At 33.5% G+C, this 25,816-nt stretch overlaps 1 protein-coding gene across 1 annotated transcript in view; it reads right to left on the bottom strand.

Annotated features, from left to right (window-relative positions):
- LOC124370687 overlaps positions 1 to 6,646 on the bottom strand; it is a 99,694-nt gene extending 93,048 nt beyond the window's left edge. Inside the window, exons 1-2 of the mRNA XM_046828974.1 lie at positions 6,485 to 6,646; positions 6,234 to 6,313 (exon numbers count right to left, since the gene is read on the bottom strand). Of these exons, the coding sequence (XP_046684930.1) occupies positions 6,234 to 6,269 (36 nt within the window). The 5' untranslated portion in view covers positions 6,270 to 6,313; positions 6,485 to 6,646. The remainder of the gene's footprint in view (positions 1 to 6,233; positions 6,314 to 6,484) is intronic.
- Between the last annotated feature and the right edge of the window lie 19,170 nt (positions 6,647 to 25,816).

Genomic DNA, 25,816 nt, shown 5'->3' with positions numbered 1-25,816 from the left:
GTTGGCATTTAGGGGCCGCTGCGGATTTAGAATGTACATGCCTAACAAGCCAGCGAAATATGGTATAAAGATATTTATGATGTGTGATGTAAAAACTAAATATCTTGTAAATGCCATTCCATATACTGGTAAAAATATGGATACAGAAAGACTGCCTTCTGCTATGTACTTTGTAAAAGAGCTTTCAAAACCTGTTCATAACACAAACAGAAACTTAACTTTTGATAACTGGTTTACTTCAGTTCCTCTATCAACCATGATGCTTGACACCTACAAATTAACAACAGTAGACACAATGAGACGGGATAAACCTGAGATTCCAGCTGTCATGCTCATGAAAGAGAAACCCGGTTGCTCAAAAGTCTGTTTCGATGGGCCAAAAGTAATGGTTACCTACCAGGCAAAAAAATCTAAACAAGTAATTCTTCTTTCCACAACACATGAACAGGCAAAAATTAATGAAAGTGGAAAGCCAGACATTGTTGAGTTTTATAACTCTACCAAAGGTGCAGTGGATACATTTGATGAAATGTCTTGTTCAATGTTGTGTTCACGAAAAACCCGAAGATGGCCCCTTTGTATCTTCTATGGGATGTTAAACAGCATTTTGATCAATTCATTTGTTATTTATGTCCACCAGACATTGTCAAAAAAAATTAAACCAATGACAAGAAGGGCATTTGCTAAAGAAATATGTGTTGAACTAACAACTCCGCACATTCAGGGAAGACAAAAACTGCCAAATTTATCAAGGAATCTCAAACGCAACATTGAAGATGTCGTTGGCCCATCAACATCTGAGGCTCAAAATGTTATTGAAGAAGCAGGAACAAGGAAGATTTGTGCAGTTTGCCCAGCGAAAAAAAGGAGAATGACTCGATTCCAGTGCACAAAATGTTATAAGCATATTTGCTTGGAGCACCGAGGAATGCTGTGAGTAAAGTGTTCCAATAAAGACTGAAATCTACAAAAATCAGGAAACATGACTACTAAGATTTAAATAATGTCATTTGTAAATAAATTTAATTTTAATTTAATTTTTATAAATTTTTATTCACTTTTTCCCTAAAGTAGTCTGAGAGACTACGCGTTACCATTTATGTGTGGCAAATAGGCGTTACCATTCTAGGGTTAAAGTAAATAATTATTGATGTTAATTTTTTTTTTTATTTTTGATCATTGCTTGATTTATGATTATTGTTGTATTTTTAGTTTTCTTTTTGATGACTTTATTTTTATTACTATTTTTACTTAAGCTTGATGTATGATTATAATTTATTGTTATTTGTTTCAATTGAATGTTTTCATAATGTTATAAGATTTCAATATGTATTGCCGTTTTGTACATTATTATCTGTTACATAAATAGAGGATTGTATCTTGAATGTATATAGAAAGTTTTATCCAAATTGGCTATGTATATTTTTGAGGTATGACCATCCATACCGGTTTTTTCCCGTATTTGACCTGTAAAATTGATATAAATCTGAAAACAGGTGTGGCCTAAAAAGATGGTTTGTGATATAGTATAATAGACTATGTCTAGAATATATATGCAAAGTTTCAACAAAATCGGCTCATATGTCTTTTGGCTATGGGACCATCCACAGGTTATTTCCCATGTTGGTAAAAAAATTAATTTAGTTTTGTTTAGAGGACTGGTTAAGGAACTAGGTTATAAGTAGTTCAGGAACTAGATTAGGAGTAGTTCACAAACCAGGTTAGGTTTGGAGTCAGAGGATTAGTTCTTTCTATGGATTGAATCAGTTAGCTTCACACTGCTGAATCTCATCTGAAGAATAGCAAGGGTTATTTCCAGATCAATTTTTAATTACCAATTAAATTTAGAATTTGGTAATGATCTCATTCTATTGGCAATTAAATGAACATTATCAGACATACAACAGGAAATGACAAGCTTTGAATGGCTGCAGTATAATAAGATGCCACCACGACAATCGAATCATCGAACCATTTTAACAATTAGAAAGAGCTATTGAATAACTAACTAACATAACTATTGAATGCAAACCGTTCTTATAATAGTTATTTAAAATCAATTTAATGCTAGCTGTTTGTAATGTATTGTAACAATATTGTTTAAAATTAATTCCAACAATATAAAATCATTTGTGTGGTAAAATAATGACTAAAACTAGAATGGTAGATGACCTTAGTGTGGTAGATGACCATTCAAATAACTGCCATTGTAGTTGCAGCTATAATACTAGGTGCTTCAAAAAAATGTATACACACTTTGAACTATCGTAGTTTTCCCGCTCTACAAGGCTAATGTTATATTTCTTCGCCAGGTGGCAGCATAATTGTCCCTTTATGGTATATTGTTAGTTGGAATTTGTAATATCAACATGGCGGACGTACGTTTGAGTTTTGAAGAACGTAAGCAGGTTATTAAGTGGTACTGGAAGTTTGAGAATGTAAATGAAGTTCAAACACAGTGGAGAAGGGATTATGATACAGAACCACCTTCAAGATTAACAATTACACGCATACGAGACAAATTCGAAGTTCATGGAACAGTGTGTGATGTGCATAAAGGTCATTCAGGTCGACCTCGAACAGCTACAGTGATGAGTCTTCAACGGCAGTCTTGGAACTGTTTCAACGCTCTCCTTACAAATCTTCAAGGCAAGGGGCACGTGAAAGTGATGTAAGTGCTAGCAGCGTGCTACGCATTCTGAAGAGAGGCAAGTATCGTGTTTACATTCCAAGGCTGGTGCAACAGCTAAGTGACGACGATCCAGATCGAAGGTTGCAATTTTGTGAATGGGTTCAGGAGATGGTGATACGTGAACCGGAATTTATGGGTAGCATCATTTGGTGGGATGAAGCCAAATTCAAACTTAATGGAACTGTCAATAGGCACAATTGTGTTTACTGGGCTGAAGACAATCCTCACATTACAATTGAAAAAGCTGTAAATTTGCCTGGTGTAAATGTGTAGTGCGGTTTGTCTTCAAGGGGACTCATTGGACCTTTTCGATTTGAAGGTACTGTAACTGGTATTAATTCCTAACAATGCTTGCTGATTCCATATTTCCTGCCATTCGTGCATTATACAGTAATAATTTTTATTTTCAACAAGATGGTGCCCCGCCGCACTATCACAGGGACGTACGAGCTTACCTGGATCAAAATTTGCCGGGCCAGTGGATAGGACGCAGGGGGCCAATCGAGTTTCCAGCACGCTCTCCAGACCTTACACCACTGGATTTCTTCTTATGGGGCACAGTAAAAGATGAGGTGTACAAACGTAAACCACGTAACCTAGACATTCTTTGGAATGAGATTCAAGCTGTGTGTGGAGAAATCTCATTGGACGTTTTGATACGATGTACAGAATCAGTGGTGACTCGTACTCGGAATTGTGTTGATGCTGCAGGTCACCAATTTGAACAGTATTAACATTTGTTATTTACGTTTCATTTACATTGGACTTTAAGCTTTCTAATTTCCTAAAATTTTACTTTGTAGAACGGTAAATAAATTTTCTATAGAAGTTCAAAGTGTGTACACATTTTTTTGAAGCACCCAGTATAAACACACAAATCATTAACCAATGATCAACACATTCGCTGCGGCAAAAAGCATAATTAAGGTTACCGGATGCTGAAAAATTTGTATGTAGAAAAAAACTTCCCTTGTACGGTGGAAAGGCAGGATTGAAGGTCTAAATCACGTTTCCAGCCGAGTTTCCTGGAACTGTGACGTTACAATTTTCGGCCCCTACTGGGGCCGGCCGCATATTGTGCTGATCCCATACTGTCGAAAGTTGTTACGAGCGATCTGCTGCTGATATCACTTACTTGATTCATTGAAAGTCCATATACACTGAATGTCCCAAATAATCCTTCAAAAGGTGTAGGACAACCTTCTAAGTATGCCCTACACCACCTACGGTAGTATCTGATTTGCCCGTGTACATGAGGAATCTAAGAATAAATCCCTGATGCTCCGTCAAAGTGTAAAATTTAACACCAAACTTGTGCCTTTTGCCCTTGATGTACTGAAGGAAGTGTAATCTTCCTCTCTACACTACCATAGCTTCATCAAGATATAACTCTTTTTGAGGGTAGTAAACATTTCTCATTTTGTCTGTGAAGTAACCTACAACAAACAGAATTTTTTCTATGGAGTTTGCAGTACCGGGGTCAAGAGCATTGTCGTTTGTTTTGCAAAAATGCAAACAACGCATGATGGACAAGAACCTGTCCCTCGACATAAAATTACTAAAACACTTGAAATTGAATAAATAATCTATTTTCCAATAGTCTTGGATTCGATTCATTTGTATTGTACCTGGGTGCAATAAAACGCCTAAAAATATCTTCAGCTCGGGTACAGTCTTCATGCATTTATTCTTGATTTCGGTATTAAGGTTGGTTTACTGTATACACAATTAAATGCATAAGCATTTGTAAATTTGCAAATATTTTGTAGGAAAACACTGTCAAGTAGGAGTGTGAAAAAAATCTATTGGGGAACCAACCCCCGGGACTGATACTAACAAAGATTCGGTTCTGACGAATTCAATAGGCCTCATACCTGTTGTTGTAATACTCCAAGTAGGAACCTCTATAACATTAGCCTCGTCGTCACTTTCAGAACAAGCAGATGAATTGTCTGAGGAAGAGTAGTCAACAACTCTTTGTATGATATCCACAGAACCATCACTGTCGTAGTTTTGTTCATTGCTAGAGTGAAAGTTAGTCCTAGTACCTGGCACTGCAGAATCCATTTTTACAAAAAAAAAAACACACAAATAATGTAGAGAAAGATTTACGCAGTTGATATACACAGAAACAACACACTGACCACTCAAAGATTACAATGGGCGGGCAGGGTACGACAAGCGGACCCGATTTTTTTATATCGAAATTGGCAAACGATATTACTTAATCATAACCATCGATGATGATTAATTATTTTGAATTATTAACTTAAATATAATTAATTGTTAAAGCTGTCTATATCAACAGCTGTAAACACTTTTAAATAATACATGTAGGGTAATATTTCAATTTTACATAAGTAATTTTAATTATTAAAAATGGCAGTCAATTTTAGAAAACTACACGACATTGCTTTGAAAGATGATAAGACATAAATAAAATATATTGTTTTTGTGGCTTCAACATGTTGGACTCGTACATAAAACCCCATTATGTGAAATTTGTGGGAAAGAAACAACTGTAACTGTGAGAGGAACAAATATGGTCGTCTTCAGTTTTCCTAATTTTTGTTATAATAACTTGTTTGATCACTGTAAATATTAAATTAATATTTTAATTTAAAACATATGATTGTTATTGAGGACTATAGATACTTTTATATCAATCGATACTCTAGGATTTGAGATGCGAATATTAGGTATCCAAGACTACATTCTTCGATATAAAAAACCAGGTCCGCTTATCGTACCCTACCCCAATGGGCTCCTATTGAAAAAGAACCGTAACGGGTAATAGCAAACGAAACCGATCACAATAAAGCGTTCGTTATAACCTAAAATTCGGCAGAGATTCAACAGTCTACAAAGAATGGCTGAATCACACTAAGGTTTTGTGTGTAGAGCAGCAAGGCGGCCCCATCTGGGGACATCCGTACTACGGGCGCAGGTCCGCCGTCTCCATGTGGGGCCAGCCGAAGTGAATGTATTAAGCCATGTTTTTTTAATACATTTAAAACAGCTAGCATAAAATTAATTTTAAATTACTATATAAAAATGGTTTTGTATTTAATAGTTCATGTATTTCTAATCACTAATTTGACTCGCTGATTCTATTGCTGGTGGCTGTTTATCATACTGCAGTCATAGTGTAAAACTCATCATTCAATTATTACTTTTTAAATGATGAACTATATCAAAATGAAATGCCTATGATGTAATTTGGTTTGTTATTGTTCAGTAGCTTAGATATGTACATCTATGATTCTATTGTCATGGTGGCTGCTTATCATACTGCAGCCCTTTGGATGGCCTACATCTTGGTCTTTGCCTTATAAGATGAGAATTAACATTATCATTATTTAGGCCTATTAACAAATTATTAACACTACCTTTCAACTAGTAATAATTAATAATTTTATACACAGTTAAAATTTTATGGCTTACAATGAGCACTGCAGCACTTAAGTTAATGAGAGTAACAATCTTAATGAAAAAGGTTTTGTAATCCAGTGTTAAAATCTATGGTTTTTAATAAGCTTACCAATGGCTGCATTAGAGATGGAGTGCCTTCCAACATTTTCTTCCAAGTATTATAAAATTTCCAGTTTCATACAGGAACACCTGTAAACACCATTACCTTGTAATAGGACATTGCTAAGTGGATTCAGTTACAAAGATTGCGTGCAGCAGACACAAGCATGGCTGTTGGTGGAATATAGAACTAGTTAATGAGTGAAGCTAATAAATTAGTGTTTGCTAATGTAGAATATTCAAATCTATGAAGTGTCTTACCTAATCCAAAAAGACCTGTATTAGTGTTTAGCCGTTCTGCGGTATAGTATAACTAAAATTGTGTAACTTATTTCACGTTGCTCTTCTGAACTAATAAAATCCACATTACGGATTACAGTACATACACTAAACTACCCAAGTTAAGCGCCAAAATCAGAGTGGGACAAAGAGGATAGACGTGAAGGGGACCACCGTGAAGTTAGCGTCACTTTATCGTCCGTCTGTATTCCGTGCAAGTATTTTGCAGTCAACAATGTGAAGGCGCTAACAAACATTCAAAATCTGAAATAATAGTATAAAACTAATTATTAAAAAACAATCTTTCACAAAATCTACACAGTTTTTCGTATTTATTATTTACCACAAAGAATTCCCGTTAAATGTATAATAAATAACAACCCAAATATAATAACTAAACTGTAAAATTGTATCCTTAAAAGGGCGTTCTCTACTTAAAACCACTCCTGAGACTAAACCAAACAGGTGCCCGCAATTAAACTTTGTACACAGGTGCTCAATAACCTGAACTTTAATATACCAACGTCAAAAATGTGGTGTCGGCCGTCAGAGGTCCTATCGTCTAATTTAAATGCACCGTTAGACAGACGTTCTCAAATAAAAGTCACTCCTGAGACTAAACCAAACAAGTGCCCGCAATGAGACTTTGTACACAGATGCTCAATAACCTGAATGTTAATATACCAACGTCAAAAATGTGGTGTCGGCCGTTAGAGGTCCTATCGTCTAGATTAAATGCACCGTTAGACGGGCGTTCTCGAATAAAAGTCACTCCTGAGACTAAACCAAACAAATGCCCGCAATGAGACTTTGTACACAGATGCTCAATAACCTGAATGTTAATATACCAACGTCAAAAATGTGGTGTCGGCCGTTAGAGGTCCTATCGTCTAATTTAAATGCACCGTTAGACGGGCGTTCTCAAATAAAAGTCACTCCTGAGACTCAACCAAACAAGTGCTCGAATGAAACTTTGTACACAGATGCTCTGTAAGCTGAACTTTAATATACCAGCGTCAAAAAGGTGGTGTCGACCGTCAGAGGTCCTATCGTCTAAATTAAATGCACCGTTAGACGGGCGTTCTCGAATAAAAGTCACTCCAGAGACTAAACCAAAAAAGTGCCCGCAATGAGACTTTGTACACAGATGCTCTGTAAGCTGAATTTTAATATACCAATGAAGTTGAAGTTGTGTTTTGTACTTATTAGTTATATAAGTATATATATATATATATATATAGATACGCAAACGATCCAATTCTGAGGATTGTCCTATTCTGATGAGTGGCTCCTCAGAATGGTACCGTGAATGTATAATTTGTTCTGAGTCGTCAGAAAGGGATCATGTATGTACTAAATTATTTCTCACCTAAATATATACTGACTTTAAACTTTAAACCATAAATAACTCGCTAAACACTTTACTGTTGTTAAAGCTTTAAATACACGTGTGTCTGGTTTTAAAGGTGTAAAACCAAGCGGATACACCGAGTTGTATAACTTTTGTAATAATTGCTAAAATGTCTAGTTATTGAGCCCAGACGATCTTGAGGTGAAACCCACGAAAACAATTTTCAGAACACTATTACGGGACATTATATACAGTATACACCCGTGAATTTAACGAAATTTCGCTTTGTGTTTTTTATGGTTTTATTCTAAGATAAAGGTACAATTTTAATGAAACAGAAAAGGCCAAAGCTTTTAGGGTGAAATAAATTACTCAAAAACTAGATTTGAGTAGAGACAAAACCCTGTCACCTAGTTACATGAGCTGAAAAGTGTGTTAATATGGATTATATAAAAACTATGTTATAGATATTCTATGACTAATTTCTTAACAACGGTCGATATTAAACATGTTTTGAGAGGTTGACACCTATCTGAATAGGACTGTTATTTGTTATGAAAGTCTTTTTACACATCTTGATATAAGAGTTTATTTAAATTAAACTCAAATAAGTGTGTACATGTAAACATTCTCTTACTACGTAGATAGATAAGTATCATTAAGAATACGGCCGCAATTCTAAACGCATCTTTAAGATTGACCTTGCATCAGTATAGCAGACTCTGACCGTTAGATCGCATCATCGTTTCCTGTTTTCTGCGATAATCAGCCCGCTGGCCCATTCCACTTCCACTCCAAGTACCCGGAATCAATTATCTGTCCCACCTGTTTATCTCTCTCTCTGTCCTTCGACCTTCCTGAACCCTACATCTGGCAGTTTCTAAAGTAACAGTGTACTATTTGATATTAGTTCTCTTAGAAATTCGTTAAAAATATTTTTACACTCAATTCATCAAGTAATCTGTATTGCTGTCTTCATAAAATTCTGAAGTTTATTTATGTACCAATAAATATACTCTTGTGACTAAGTTATAGTTTGGTCTTCTAAAGACGGAGCTAGGCCAAGGCGATCTCTCTCACCCGCTAATCATGTCACTTTAAACGTTTACCACATTAAAACATACTCCAATATTATCTCTGAAACAATTTGTTACTATGTTCTTGGGTAATATTCACTCATGTATTAGAGTGAAAGACAAATATATTTTATTTTTGTGGATTGTGACAACCAAAATTATGGAGAAAAAACCGATTTGTCTTAAAATTTTAAGTTTTTTCCATTTTAACACATCATTAAAAAAACAGTAGGCCTACTTGTGCCACAGTATTTGTTGTATTTGTCTTGAAGAAAGGTGTATTAAAAAGTAATTAATGTTCCTTAACTCTTACAAAACCTATTATTAGCACCTATTTTGATGAACTGTATATTTATTTATTACTAACCGTCTTTCCTTGTGAGTATCAATCTATGAGGCCAGATTTATTTTTCAATTCCAAATAAAAAGAATATATGTATCTTTTATTGTAAGAGGGAATATGTTTAATATCTATAAAGTATTTTAACTTGTTCCCTATTATAAGAATGATTTACTACTGAAGTCATGTAATTAACATTAATGTAGGTGTATTTATGTAAAACAATATGCATGTAAAGTATATTTAATAAAGTCAAAAAACTTTTTTTAATTGTCTCCATCAATAAGCAATGCTACAGGTTTAGATATATTTATATGTATAATACAATGTACTCAATGCTTTTCTCAAAAACAAATGAAGGTGCAGATAAAGCGAGGTACATGTTAGACATGCTGCACCCGGCCCGCCCCGCACCGTGCCGCGAGCATCTTCACGCCCATGCTTTCATGTGTTAACAACTTTTGGGCTGTTTTGTGAACTGTCTGCTTTAGAGCGCGACGTGAGCTTGTGTCCCAGCCGGCGTTGCCATATCGTGCCCCGACGGGCGGCGCGGCGCGGCGGGTGTGGAGTGGGTGGGAGGGGTGAGCGATGAAGCGGGCCAGTATCCCTGTGTCTCAATCTGTCGCGCTCAGCTCAATCAGTAACAGCCTTTCAAATTAAAGGCCGTCTATCGGTGCATTTAAATTAGACGACAGGACCTCTGACGGCCGACACCACATTTTTGACGTTGATATATTAAAGTTCAGCTTACAGAGCATCTGTGTACAAAGTTTCATTGCGGGCACTTGTTTGGTTAAGTCTCAGGAGTGACTTTTATACGAGAACGCCCGTCTAACGGTGTATTTAATTTAGACGATAGGACCTCTGACGGCCGACGCCACATTTTTGACGTTGGTATACCAAAATACAGTTTTTTGACCACCTGTGAACAAAGTTTAATTGCGGGCACTTGTTTGGTTTAGCCTCAGGAGTGACTTTTATACTAGAACGCCCGTCTAACGGTGCATTTAATTTAGACGATAGGACCTCTGACGGCCGACACCAAATGTTTGACGTTGGTATATTAACATTCAGGTTATTGAGCACCTGTGTACAAAGTTTAATTGCGGGCATTTGTTTGGTTAAGTCTCAGGAGTGACTTTTATACGAGAACGCCCGTCTATCGGTGCATTTAAATTAGACGACAGGACCTCTGACGGCCGACACCACATTTTTGACGTTGATATATTAAAGTTCAGCTTACAGAGCATCTGTGTACAAAGTTTCATTGCGGGCACTTGTTTGGTTAAGTCTCAGGAGTGACTTTTATACGAGAACGCCCGTCTAACGGTGTATTTAATTTAGACGATAGGACCTCTGACGGCCGACGCCACATTTTTGACGTTGGTATACCAAAATACAGTTTTTTGACCACCTGTGAACAAAGTTTAATTGCGGGCACTTGTTTGGTTTAGCCTCAGGAGTGACTTTTATACTAGAACGCCCGTCTAACGGTGCATTTAATTTAGACGATAGGACCTCTGACGGCCGACACCACCTTTTTGACGTTGGTATATTAAAGTTCAGCTTACAGAGCATCTGTGTACAAAGTTTCATTGCGGGCACTTGTTTGAGGAGTGGCTTTTATTAGAGAGCGTCCATTTTACGATACATTCTTATGGTTTACTTATTATTTTTGGAATCTTTATTTATGACACATTTAATGGGAAACCTTTGTGGAAAGTAATAAATACAAAAAACTGTGTCGATTCTGTGAAAGATCGTTTTTATAATTAGTATTACACAATTTATCTCATTTTTTGAATTTTTGTTAACGCCTTCAGATTGATGACTGCAACATTGATGCACTAGAAGGTCTGGACGATAAAGTGACGCTAACTTCACGGTGGTGTGAGGGAGACAGTATTTCAGGTATCAGTACGTGGTAAGGTAACGGTTACTTTCCTCCAGTATCTGCAACAGATACTACTAACCAAAAAATACTGACGACAATACTTTGTATCTAGTACTATTTATATAGTTAGAAAAAGCAGATATTTTCTCGGACTAAGTACTTTACTTCTCCTGAAGTACTCAAATCCTCATTTATACTGAATACTGATTTATAACTGTAACAATTGTATACAAATATAACGTATACAATGTATACAAATATAATTAATGTAATGTTATATAATGTTCAAAAATAATAATGTACAAATATAAAACATTCATAGCCTATAATGTATTATATTTGTGTTCAAAATGTTTTATAAATTTTAGTTTAGTTCAATACTTTGTGTAGTTACAATAGATCGGTATGTTTTTATACATTTATGCACTATTAAATGTATATATATATATATATATATATATATATATATATATATATATATATAATAATGGATTGTATTAAAACTCTTAATGATCGTTAATTTTAATTTTATGATACAAAACTGTTAACATACAGAAACATACACCAAAGCAAAATAAGAAATTACTTGTAAAATTTAATATTTTATTTTTAGTGTGCCTATTTAAATCTGTTTATTATAATAGCAATTTGAATTACAAACAAGTGCATCTCAAATAACTTCATACTAACTTCAGTAATATCAAACAAAGTGGTCGGTTGGATCGAAATGTAACATAACCATGAATTGAATCATAATTTATTTCCAAAAAAATATTTACATGCGTGCAATTTTACTATTAAATTTATATTATCTTGTTACTATACTAGTTAAATGTTTACGTAACAACATTATATATAAAAACATTATACACATCAATTAAAGTGGCCTCGGAAATGAGCCTACATGGGCAGAAAGCCTGTGTGTAGGTTCGAGTTGCTTCCCTGGAGATTTTGGACGAATTGAATCTGGTTATTAATTTTATTATCATATGACATCTATACAAACATACACACGCGCGCTCGCAAATTTACATAATACGGTATTGAAATTTACTAGCGTAAATACTACAAATAGTTTAAAGGAAATATTTAAAGAGAAGAAAAAAATTAATGAATGATGTATTTTAAGGATCAAAAAGTCAACCTGCAGAACAGCTTAACACATTACTAGCAGACTTCTTTATGAACTGTTATGAAATTAAAAAAATAAATGTATAACATAGGAAAAATCCATCTAGAGGCATCGGTGCTGTTGAAGGGGCAATAAGAGAGAGGAGGTAAGGTCAATAGTCAGGTCCTTCAGTAGTCAGTCGTGATAATTGCCTCGGCCTCCTCCGCACTGATAAGATACAGCCATTCATTCGAGCGTTTCTTACATGTATATATTGAAGGTTAGGTGAATATTTGGCTGTCTGGAAAGTATTTACAGATATTTCTATACACAAAATGGGATATATAAAGAGACTTTGTAGATGAGAAGGATTTAGTGATTGATATTGACACGACTCCAATATTCCGTGAATATTGTGTGTTATGAAAATGTAAAGTTGTAGAGAAAATTGTATAAAAATGTTTATACAAATGTGAACAAGGAGTGTTTTAAAGAAGATGTTTCGAATTGATAGAATGGCAGTTTCTTGATATAAAGTGTCAGTTGGATATCTCCTAGATTTTTTGAAACCGGCTTTTAAGATTGCCTTCTGAACCACTTGCAGTGGCTGTAAAAGAGTTTTATACGCCCCACCACAGGCTATTATTCCAAACGGAACAACGATTGGGCATAGGCGAAGTAAGCAATTTTGATTTCTTTTTCATTTAAAATTTCACTTAAATGGTTAAACGCAAACATATAGACTATTTCCTTGCTCTCTTTTTTACGTATTCAACATGTGCAGACCATTTTAAACGCTTGTCAGAGAAGACACCCAAATATTTATAAGACGATACATTTTCAATAGTTTCACACGAACAAAGTTCATTGTTGTAACTGCCACAATTATGAACCACGAGATCGCCGAGGGCATAGTCTGTGGTCTCTCGGAGAGAGATGGGCATAAACTTAGTCTTTGATGTATTTAATGAAAGAATGTTTTGGTCTAACCATGTTTTTAAGACCATGAGGTCATGTAGAACGTTAGAACGGGCATCAACCCAATCGCTACCTTTGATTAAAATTAAGCTATCATTAGCAAATAAAACAGGATTGCCATTTAAATTCAATTTAGAGATATTGTTAATATAAATAAAAAACAGAATTGGGCCCAGCGTACTGCCCTGAACCACCCCGTAGTCCACCGGAAGCGCGTCGATCTCGGTCCCACAGACAGACACGGTCTGTAGCCTACTTGTAAGGTAGGTTGAAAACCATGAAAGCACATTACCCCGAACTCCATTTTCTCCGGATTGATGGTAATCCCGCCTGTTTTAGCCAACTTATTACTTCTCGGGGGGGGACACAAGTGCTTATCAAGAGTGATGTTTGTGTATATGCGAAATTTGATCAATTAAACGTGTGAGGACTTGAGAACCGGTTGCAAGAGCAAAAGATAGAAAATTTTACTAAATTTGGCCAAAAAGTAGAGCAAACGCTGTGTATTTCTTTGAGTCTTCGTGCAAAGGTACCTGTAAATATGCCTGATTCAAGTCCACCAAGCTAAATAATTTAACTTGCCCTAAATGTTGAAAAGCAGACCCTACTGTTGGCATGCGAGTTGCCTCAAGATCTATTAATGAATTAAGCTGTCTAAAATTAACAACCATGCGCGTTTTTTCCGCCTTTCTTTGGGACTTAAAATGCTGAAGATGCATAGGGAGACATTGATGGACTGATCACACCGTTGGTCAATAAATGATAAACATGTTCATTGCCTCCATTCTTGGTGGACAAACTGATAGGGTCTGTTTCTAATAATTGCATCCGAATAAATTTTAATTTTATATTCGACTAAATTTGTACGATCTAATTTAATGGTAATTGTTTTTCAGAAAATTAATTTACCATTTACCAGATGGTTGGCTTGATCTGACGTGAGGTTTTCTACTAACTTTATGGGGCATATTGTTGGACTTGGTAATTCAGCTGATTGAGCTAGATGAATAACCGAAGGAGTGCCATTTGGGAAATTAATTTTTGATTTTCCATATTAATGATCGCTTTGGATTTATACATAAAGGTGGCACAGCCTACAATAATTGGCATTAGTATTTCCGAGGCCACCAGGAAAGGAAAATCCCATGACAAGTTTAAAATTTTGAAGTGTAATGTAGCATTTATATTAAATATCATATTTTGTCCAGAAGCCGAAATGGCTGAGTCATGCATCGTTGAAATATATTTTATCACTTTAGGGATATTCTTTAAACTCTGAGAACAAGTATTCTGAGAAGAAATAGATAAAGAAGAGTTAATTATCAATGTCCGAAAGGTCAAAGGAACTGTACAAAACTGAATTCCAGGGAAAGAAGGAGCTTGCGCACTTGGTGAAAGGTCGTCTTCGCCGATGGCTTTATTTTATCGAAACGGACGATTAATGTTAAAAGACGGTTAGTGTCGTCTCCGACCACTACAACCTTCCTTTTTGGTTAAATGATTACGTTGAGATTGATTTCCTGAGACTTGATGGCGAAGTTTATTACTAGCCCTGGCATTCATATGTTGGAAAAGAGGTCTATGTTGGGCCAATTGCCCTGATTGACTGCGACTATGAGAACTATTTTTCATAGTTCGTATGGGATAACGATTATAAATTACATTATTTCTCCCTACTTGTCTAAAATATTGGTTTGGTTGACGCCCAATGTGAATCTGTGGTCTAGTTTCTTCACTATACCCTGGTGAACTGAACTCCTGTGCAAACCGGTTTTCCGTATTTTGAATAACTTGTAATCGGGGAGCTAAATTCATTAATTTCGAAATGCTGGCTGGAGCCGAAAAACCAGCTAAGCGAGCTCTGGTTTGAAAATTAATTCCTGTGATGACAATTTCAAGCGTTACCTGGGGCGAAAGAGCCGGTATATTACTCTGACACGGTCTAATATCATTAATAAAACTAACTAATGTTTCATTAGGTTTCTGGGTTCTATATATAAGTTCGACCGTAGCCTGTTGACGAGCTCTAGAGGGTAGAAAAGTATCGAGTACGGTGGTAATTAGAAATTCCGGGTTCTGCTTTGACGATATGGCTTTTAGCCAGATATTTCTTAACTGGCCTGAAGTCTCAGACAAAACTCATAAGATGTTGCTGTCTGGATTAGCTAAATATAGCATTAAAAGTTCGCTATATTTAATTAAAAATTCAAGTAGCTTTCTGATAACCGTCCCGTCAAGCGATGGTATTGTCGCGGTTAAATCAGTTAACACCGAAGGCAACATTGCGCGTGATGTCAAGGGTGAAGTCCCCTGCATCTGTGATAAGGCTGAAGCAATCTGGTTACCCACAGCTGATGCAGTTGTGTGAACAATCTGCATGCAATCGGTTACGGGATTCTGAATGTCTATGTTTGTTTGACTACTAGATGACTCTGTTGGATTCAGAATAGCTGTTGACTGTTCGCTCCATTGTCCGTTCCTTCAGGAGGACACGATTGTCTAACTTAGGTGCTGGAGTTATTCCCCAACATAAGCACTGTTCTTTAGCCTGTGACGCATGCAGTAAATTTACCCACGCTAGCCCTTTAGAGCGTTTTTTCCCATTCGTAAGGGCGATCGGCGACACCAACGTCTTCTTTCAAGACGTCTTCGGACTCTGACATCTTGTTTATAACTATATCTTGTTTAGAACTAGACTCAAATAACTAACAAAATTAAGCGCGAGGAAGAATATCACAACATTATTTACATGGATAGATGGAGGGGTATCGAGTACCAGAGGAATTATAAGGGGATTACTAATTAATGATTTGTTGTGTTTAATTTTAGCAACATTTTACTGTTAATTAATTACTATAAGTTACCGTCTTTATAATTCAGTGCTTTATTTGATAGTTTGCTTTAATTGTGATTTTTAACTATGTCAAGCGTAATATTTTACTTGAATTATAAGAATGATAATATTTAGTAATATTATTACTTAATACAATATGTGTCGTATTTTACCCTACAGACAACCTTTTATTATTTACCGGCATTACAATGTTTGTTAGTAGAAAAAAGATAATAACAATATGTATATTAAAGCTAAAAACATAATTCGATTTAAATTAATAAGCTTCATTAAGTTTCGTCTGGTTTTAATGACTGGTTTTAAGAGTTATTAATATATCTTTTTATACCGTTAAAACTGAAAATCCTTCATTATGAAAATGTACTTGGTTCAGTCTGTTCGTATGTGGATAAACTTTATGAAATAAATTTTGGATATAAATGGCAGTGGGAGTAGGAAATATAACGTTATTAGCCCATTCCAATGAAGATAAAACTGATTAGAGGCATTTAATTCTTTAACCGTGTCTTTGCACTATTGAATACGACGATAAATCGGAAGCTGAAAAATTAAAATTGTTAAATTAGGACATCGAATACATTTTAAAAGTGCCACAAATTGTTGTTTTAAAATGTCAACGGGCACAGCGTTAAGAATATCATTTGTGCCTATCAGCAGGAATGAAGGGTAATCAGGACTTTTTTTAAGTCGTTCCGATTTGATCTTAGGTTTTAAATCACTCACCTCAACTCCTGAAAAACTCAAATTTGTCTCCACTTTCAAGTCAGACCTTGTGAAATTACGTTAAAATTGCATGATCTATACGGAATCTACAATCACTATTGATTTTAGTTTTAAAAATTATGAAGAAAGGGTAGAACGATCATTGTTTGGTTTAATTTAATTATTGATTCTTTAAAATATGTATACTATAACTTTGGCAAATATGAAAACAAGTCGTAATAACTACACACTGCGATTATATTTCTTTTCAGGCAGCTGAAATATTAAAGGCCAATTTAGTAACATTATAATTAAATATTTAATAATTAAACATGTTTCAATTAAACAACGCAATACTTTGAATAACTCTCAAACGTTGCTTTTTCTTTAATATTCTCAAGTGTTTCATGTCTGAGATTTCCCACAATAATATAAAAAACGAAAATGTAAAATGTGTGTAATAACTAAATTAAGCAAACCCAAAGAATGTTGTATAAATCCAGCCAAAGACAAACAATAGGGCCAACTTCCGATAACGAAGAGAAGGAGGTACATGAAACCGGTTTGAATGGAAGAAGCGAGAGCTGAGCATTCCAGCCACTATACGAGTATCATCGCCTTATCAGTAACTGGCCCTTTCCTGTCCAGGTGTGTTGGATGAATCAACTAATGAATAAGATTCTTTGATATTATAACCATTCTAATTAATATATAATTTGTACTTACTGTGAGTGTAGCTTGTTGTGGCTCTGACAATAACAACCTGAGTTACAGATACAAGTAAAACAGTGAATACAAGGCAACCCATACATGTAGTTCAACAGTATTATACCGTATAGCCTGCCCACTCCCCATCCTAGAACCAAAATGTAAAATCAACTCACTCCCTTATAAATGAAAAAAGTCATGATTTGATAAAAACGATACTTAGATATTGTTCAAATTAGCCTAATTGCGAGATTCAAACATACTTCGGTGGGAGCTGTAATTTTGAATGCCTTTAATCCACAGAACGGCTGGCAAAGAAAATACTGTTAAGTGAAAAGACTGTTAGTAAAATATACCTCCCGGTTTATTTATTTAATTACTCATATTAATTTTAAATATAGTTATAGTTATCAACAATAGGTAGGCTAATGATTCTTTAAGCATGGCTAATAATTCTGTATTGTTTGAATAAACGACACATTATTGACTGCTAATGCAGCAAATATGTTATTTTCTGAATTGTTATAATGCTTGAATTAATAAGTCAAATTACAAAACCAGCCATATATTAAAATATTTATAATACACTAGCTGTTACCCGCGGCTTCGCCCTAGAATCCTAGAACCGAAGTCCTTATATTACTTAGTAAAAGCAATTATGATGTAATATGATAGGAGTCTTATAACGTAAGTAGGCATACATCAGGTAGATGTTATTTAAGTTCATGGTAAATAGTATCAGAGTTTAACTTAATTATAATATCATGTTTGGGACATGTATGAGCATTCCTGGTTCTAATTAATTATATACGTATCGTCACAGCTCAATCTGTCTTGTCATCCCGAAAACATAAATCTCGGATCACACAGGTCTCAGAAACTTACTTCGGCCAAAAAGCGTATATTTCCAGTCCTTGTGATATATATCAAGACTAAGATATTTCCACTACCATAGTAGAGTTTGCCTTGTTGTTCTGACGAAGAAAAAAAAATATACTTACGTAGGGGACCGAGATGCCTACTTCGGTTAAAAAGTGCCTACTTAAGACCGTTTAAATTCACTTACCTACTATGTCACAGTTTAGCTTGTACTTTCGGTATAAGGGGGAAATCCTTATTAAGGTTATGCAACATTCCAAAATAATTGTTATTAAAGTTTTGAGTTACACTTGTATTTTTGACTGTAGCCAGGGAAAGAATGAATCGTTGAGGCGTCTTAATATTCATTTCTCTGTTTTTCCATAAGCCATTGTTAAAATGTAATATCATAATGTCAAGGAAACCCACCAGTTTAAAGTAACTTATGTGAAAACACTCATAACTTTGTTCATTAAGGTTAGTTTTATAACAGTATTTTAATGCATTATATGATTTTAATTCGTTACTGGCACAATCTGGAGTAACATTGATATATTAATGTTTTATCTGCATTACACTATCGATCAAGCACTGTTTACTTATTATTGGTAAAATTGAAATGTAAAACAGATGTTTCAGAAAGTTTGTCGAATTATAGCTGTCAGCAGATGTTTAGTGCCAGTTTAATCTGAATTATGAAACGTAAAAACTAAAATTTTTCTGAATTCCAAAACATTCCAGGTAACTTTTCTTAACTTTTTTTTCATAAAACCTGCCTCGGATTTCAATGGACATTTTACAAAAAGAATTAACCGAATTGGTCCAGCCGTTCTCGAGATTTGCGCTTACCAACACATTTTGCGATTCATTTTTATTTATAAGATGAATATTATATATATATATATATATATAATGTATAAATATTAATATATTTAATATATATTGTAATAAGTTGATAAGAAATGAATAAAATAATAGTAGGGTGGACATGGGAAATAAATACATTGTAGAAGTGAGCATTCTGTGTTGAAAATATCCTGTCATTTCTTCCATTTTAAGTATATAGGCCTAACATAGATCAACCCTGTTGTATTTGTTTCTGAGTTAGGTTTATACAAACTTTCTAAAATAACACAACTAAGTATTTGACTATAATTTATCCACCAGTAGCTACAGAAACTAAATTTATTTTTTTTTTCGGAAATACGCCAATTGAACAAAATGTTATATTAGTTATATACATAGGAATATTAGAAATATTACCGAATATTTTAAAATAAAGAGTATATATTTAATATTTTATACGATCATAATACAAAATTTTAAATATAAATTTAACAAAATGTTGTTGTAATGTCTAAGTGTACCGATATTCGCTTTATACCTGTAATGAAAGTAATGAGATAATTAAACATCGTTGCTGAAGAATTTATTTATTGTCAGGACATTTTAGTTTAAAAATAATTGTTCTAAACTGCCGATAATAATACGGTATGAGGGCAAACTCATTACTGTTTAGCAATAAAAAAATAATCTGTAGGTAACAAAAACATTCTTTAAATTGTTAGTTTGTTTAGTAATTACTGTATATATATATATATATATATATATATATATATATATATATATATATATATATATATATAAGTAGATATGAATGTGAGGGTTCTAGCTCACTTTTGGGACAGTCAGAAAATCAACGTAAAATACTGTTTAAAGGACAATAAACTAATCTGTAACTCACGAATGAAAAATTAACCGAATCTATAGCTGTTTTACTGTTCATTGTAGGCTTCTAATTTCTTAAGCTGTTTTAATGAAAAAATCCAGAAATCTTCGAAATCTTTATTCCACGAAGTTAATTGTAACACAGTCTTTATCTTTAATAGTCTTCTTTCCAGTAACAACCAAGTGTCATTTTTCATTTTTGTTCAATTCTTTAATCTTTTTTTCATCCAAAACAGTCAAAAATCTGTTTGGCAAGTGTACTTTACAATCTTCCAACTCGGCAATTATTGTAAACCCGAATTTATCTTTCATTTTCTCCAAATTCACAATTTTGTGTTTCTTATTTTCTTCTAATTCTATTAATTTATTGTATTCTTTGAATGTTAAATCACCAACCTTATTCAACTCTTGTAACAGTGCCATTTACATAGAAAAAAATTAATACTTCTACACTTTTAAGGTAAAAAATCAACACTATACTTCCAAAATACACAAAAAAACCGGGGTTTTGACCCTAAAAACGTGTTTTTAGGGTCAAAACCACAGCTCTTAAGGTGCATATATACTAGAGTTTTTTTGAAAAATCCTGAAAATCTACTGAATTTCACTAATTATTGCGAATTTTTAGCTTTAAAGTTGATAATGTGAACGATATTTCTCGAAAAATCACTACAAAATTGAAATTTAAAAAAATCTCTAAATAAAATTTTTTCTATATAAATAGAAGAATCAAAGGCTGTTTAACCATAAATTGTGCTGATTTGTATCAAATTTTAGTAAAAATCTGTACTTTTCAAAGTGTTAGTTAAACAAATTTTTCTTCTTTAAATAGAAGAATCAAAGGCTGTTCAACCATAAATTGTGCTGATTTTTATCAAATTTTGATAAAAATCCTTAGAAATCTACTGAATTATTGCTATTTTTCAGCTTAATAAAAAGATATTTTACTAAAAAGTAAAACTTGGCAGATTCAAATTTTCCCTATTTAAATGGAGAGGAAAAAGATATCCTGCCCGTACTGCAAAAAAGATGTTTTCGAACATCATTTTACCCGACATTATAAGTCGAAAAATCATTTGAAGAACAAAGAAATTTATAATAAAGAACTAAATTATTTGAGGACTTGGGCTAAAGAGAATCAAATCGATGGTCACGAGAAGATGTACAATATAGAAAAATTGCGTGAACTAAAGAAAAATTTTAAGGAAAGTAAAAAAGATCTCAATCTATTTAAAGATGAAAAAATTCAATCAATCGCTGAGAAATTGTCCATTGAAACAAACGATAAAACTAAGTCTGAAATGATCGAAGAAATTGACAAAACTCTTAATGAGAAACCTGAAAATATCATTGATGTAGAAGTTTTATCCTCAATACACGGTCTTTTCAAGCAATACATTTTAACAAACTTGAACGACAATTTCATGTCAATTTACAAATATCTTTCTATTTTGCGCCCAGAAATTAAAAGTTTAATCGAAAAATTTCAAGAAACTGTGAAAAATAGTAAAGGATATCTCTCTTTAGAATGCGAATACGAACGAACTTTAGTGAACGGTGAAACACAAACTTGTCCAATGTACTTTACTATAAAAGCAGACGAGATCTTTGATGTAAACGACTTTATTACTAAGCAATTTAATAAATTAACACATCGAGAACAGACAAATCATCCAAATAAGGGTTCTGGATGGACATTTAAAAGCTGCAAACAACTAGTTTTGAGCCTTAATAAACACGAAATAATGAACGCAGGATCATATATCGATTTGCCAAAGAAAATCAAAGATAAGAAAGCTTGTGTAAATATCAAAAATAAAGATGATTTCTGTTTTGTTTATTCTATCCGATGCGCTATTGAAAAACCTGAAAAGAATGCTGACAGAGCAAAGCAATACGAGAAATTTGTAAATGACGAGATATTTTCAGGTTTCGAGTATCCAATGTCCTTAAAAGATATACAATTATTTGAAAAACGAAGCAGTAAAGCAAAGTATAATTATCCGAAAATGTCTGTAAATGTCTATAGTTTTGATGAAAAACTCAATATTGTTCCGTTACAAATTTCAGAAATTTATGATGCCGAGTTAGAAATCGATTTATTGTATGTTAAACAAGATGACAAATCTCATTATGTTTTGATAACAGATTTAAATAAGCTCGTTTTCTCTCAGTTATCTAAGTGTAAAAATAAAAAATTTCTATGCAGAAGATGTTTAAGCCATTTCTACAAATCTGGAGATTTAACAGACCATTTAGAAATTTGTAAAAATCACGAAGTTTTGTAAGCCAATTATGCCGTTTCCAGGTCAAACAACAACATTTATTAATTATCAAAAGAAATTTTCTCATCCTTACGTTATTTATATGGATTTTGAAAGCATATTAGAGAAGATTCTCACATGCAAAAACAATCCGCAAAAGTCGACTACAACCAAGATTCAGAAGCACATTCCTTATGGTTTTACTCTATATTTAGTGTCAAATGTGACAAATCGCATGTACAAACCTATATGTTATAGAGCAAAAAATGAAGAAGATTTGCCAAATGTTCCTGCAAAATTGTTTGAAGAGCTCAATAAAATATCAAAATACATAGCTAAAAAGTATAATTCTAAGAACAAAAAACCTATGAAATTGACCGAAGAAGAAGAATTAGCGTACCAAAATTCTAGTCTTTGTCATATTTGTGAATGTGAGGGTTTTGATAATCAAACAAGAAAAAAAGTACGAGATCATTGTCATTTAACAGGTAAATTTAGAGGTTCAGCTCATTTATCTTGTAACTTGAATCTCAAATTTCCTCAAAATATTCCCGTTTTCTGCCACAATATGTCAAATTACGATGCTCATTTGTACATAAAAGAATTGGCAAAACAATACGGTAATGTTGATTTGATTGCAAACACCGATGAACGATATATAAATTACTCTGTAAATTCTGGATACGGGTATGAGTTTGATGGTGACAAACCTAGAAAGTTCATAAAATTCTCTTTCGTAGACACGTTTAGATTCATGGCGTCATCTATCGAAAAATTAGCGAAAAATTTAAAGAAAGAAGACTTCAAACATACAAATCATTTTATACAGGATGGAAGAATATTGAATGAAATTATAGAAAGACAGCCAAATGACGAAGAAGAGATTTTTAAAATATTGTCAGGAAAAGGAATATTTCCCTATGAATTTATCGATAGTATTGAAAAACTTGATTACAAAGAAGAGCTGAAAATTCAAGATTTCTATTCACTCTTGACAGATGAGAGCATATCTGAGAAAGATTATCACACACTACTTAAATGTTTGGAACAAATTAAAAGAGAAAAATCTGGGAAATTATTCTGATTTGTACAACATTCAAGATGTTTTATTGCTCGCTGATATCTTTGAAAATTTTAGGAATATTTGTTTGAATTGCTATAAGCTTGATCCAGCACACTATCTGACTGCTCCTAGTCTTGCTTGGGATGCTATGTTAAAATTAACGAAAATTGAGCTTCAGCTAATTAACGATTATAACATGTATTTAATGATTGAAAAAGGTATTCGCGGAGGCATTTCTCAATGTATTAAACGATATGTTAAAGCAAATAACAAATATTTGAAAGATTTCGATAAGACAAAACCAGAAAGCTATCTGTTGTACGTCGATGCAAACAACCTTTATGGGTATGGACTTATGCAAAATTTACCATATAACGAAATCAAGTGGATGGATCCTAAAACGTATACAACAGCAGAATGGAAAGAAACAATTTTGGAACTCACTGGCGACGAAGATTATGGCTATATTCTTGAAGTCGATCTAGAATATCCAACAAATTTACACGAACATCACAAGGATTTACCTCTTGCTCCAGAACATTTTAAAAACAAACTTTGCACAACTCTACTGGATAAAACTGAATACGTTGTTCATTCGAGAAATTTGAAATTCTATCTGGAACAAGGTATGATTTTGAAACATGTGAATAGAGTTATTGCATTCGATCAGAAGCCTTTTATGAAAGAGTACATTGATTTTAATACTAATATGAGGACCAAAGCTACAAGTGATTTTGAGAAGGACTTTTACAAGTTAATGAACAACTCTGTTTTTTGGAAAAAGTATGGAAAATGTGCGAAATAGATGCGATATTAGACTAGGAAATGAAGAATTTTCAATGAAACAAGCTAAGAAAACAAATTTCAAATGCTTTAACATCTTTGACGACAACTGTATAGCGAGTCACATGTACAAACAAAAGGTTAAATTTAACAAACCGATTTACATAGGATTTTCAGTTCTCGACCTCTCAAAATTGCTAATGTACGAGTTTTATTACAACAAATTAAAGAAGTTTGATCCAGATTTGAATCTGTGTTACATGGATACAGACAGTTATTTTCTAGAATTGAAACGAGATCCTTTTAAAATTATTAAAGAAAATATAGATGACTTTGATACAAGTGATTATCCAAAAGATCATGAATGTTTCACTACTAAAAATAAGAAGGTAATAGGGAAATTCAAAGATGAGTTAAATAGCGAAGTTTTAGAAGAATTTTGTGGTTTAAGGTCAAAGATGTACTCGTACAAATATCTAGATAAAAACCCAGTTAGGTGTAAAGGAATTAAGAGAAGCGTTGTAAATAAAACAATAAATATCGAAATCTTGAAGAGATGTTTGTTCGAAGATAAAGAAGAATTTAGGGAGATGACAGTCATCAAAAGTTATAAACATGAGTTGTACACTGTTACCATAAACAAGCTGGCACTGAACGCTAAAGATGATAAGAGAATTGTCCTAGAAAATAAGATCGATACAGTACCGTATGGCTATAAAAATGAAGCAAAATCTGATATATTAGACGAATTAAATAAACTTGGAAACTTTGATATGTAAATGGAAGATGATTTGATTCACTGCCACAAATGCAAGAAAAAAACGAAAAATATAGATTCTAAAATCGTTCAAACTCAAAACGGATTGTATAGAGTTGCAGCAAAATGTTCAAAATGTAAGACAAATAAGAGTAAATTTATAAAGAATCCAAATGAAAAACAAGTAAAGAAAGAATCTAAGAATAAGGAAGAAATCGAGATTGAAGCTAGAGAAATTCATGCACCGGTACGAAAGAAGTTTAAAAAGAGAAAAAATTATAACATTAGGAATTGACGATTTATGGGCAGCAGATTTAGTTATAATGTCTAACTATTCAGATCAAAATGATGGATTTAAGTATATGTTAAATGTTATTGATACTTTCTCAAAATATGCTTGGTCAAGAGCTATCAAAAGAAAAAACGGTAAAGATGTTTCAAAAGCTTTCGAAGATATAGTAAAAGATGCCATAAGGATCAATCACAAACCTCCTAACCTACTTCATACAGATAAGGGTTTAGAGTTTAAAAATAAAGAATTTAACGATGTTTTGAGAAAATACGACATCAAGATTTATCATACTGAAAACGAAGAGAAATCAAGTATTGTAGAGAGATATAACAGAACTCAAAATGAGAGAATGAAAGTAATTTTTGAGACTAATAAAAACTTTAAATGGATCGATATTCTTCAAAAAATCGTAAACAATTATAACGATACAGTTCACAGCACAATCAAAATGAAACCGAAAGACGTAGATAAGGATGCAGAAAAGGAGTTATTAGAGACCGTTTTCAAGTATGTTCCACCTGAAATTCACACGAAAACTAAATTTAAAGTCAATGA

Source organism: Homalodisca vitripennis, unplaced genomic scaffold (assembly GCF_021130785.1).
Source record: "Homalodisca vitripennis isolate AUS2020 unplaced genomic scaffold, UT_GWSS_2.1 ScUCBcl_448;HRSCAF=2485, whole genome shotgun sequence".
Classification (NCBI taxonomy): Eukaryota; Metazoa; Arthropoda; class Insecta; order Hemiptera; family Cicadellidae; genus Homalodisca; species Homalodisca vitripennis.
This window is presented reverse-complemented; position numbering and strand designations above follow the sequence as displayed.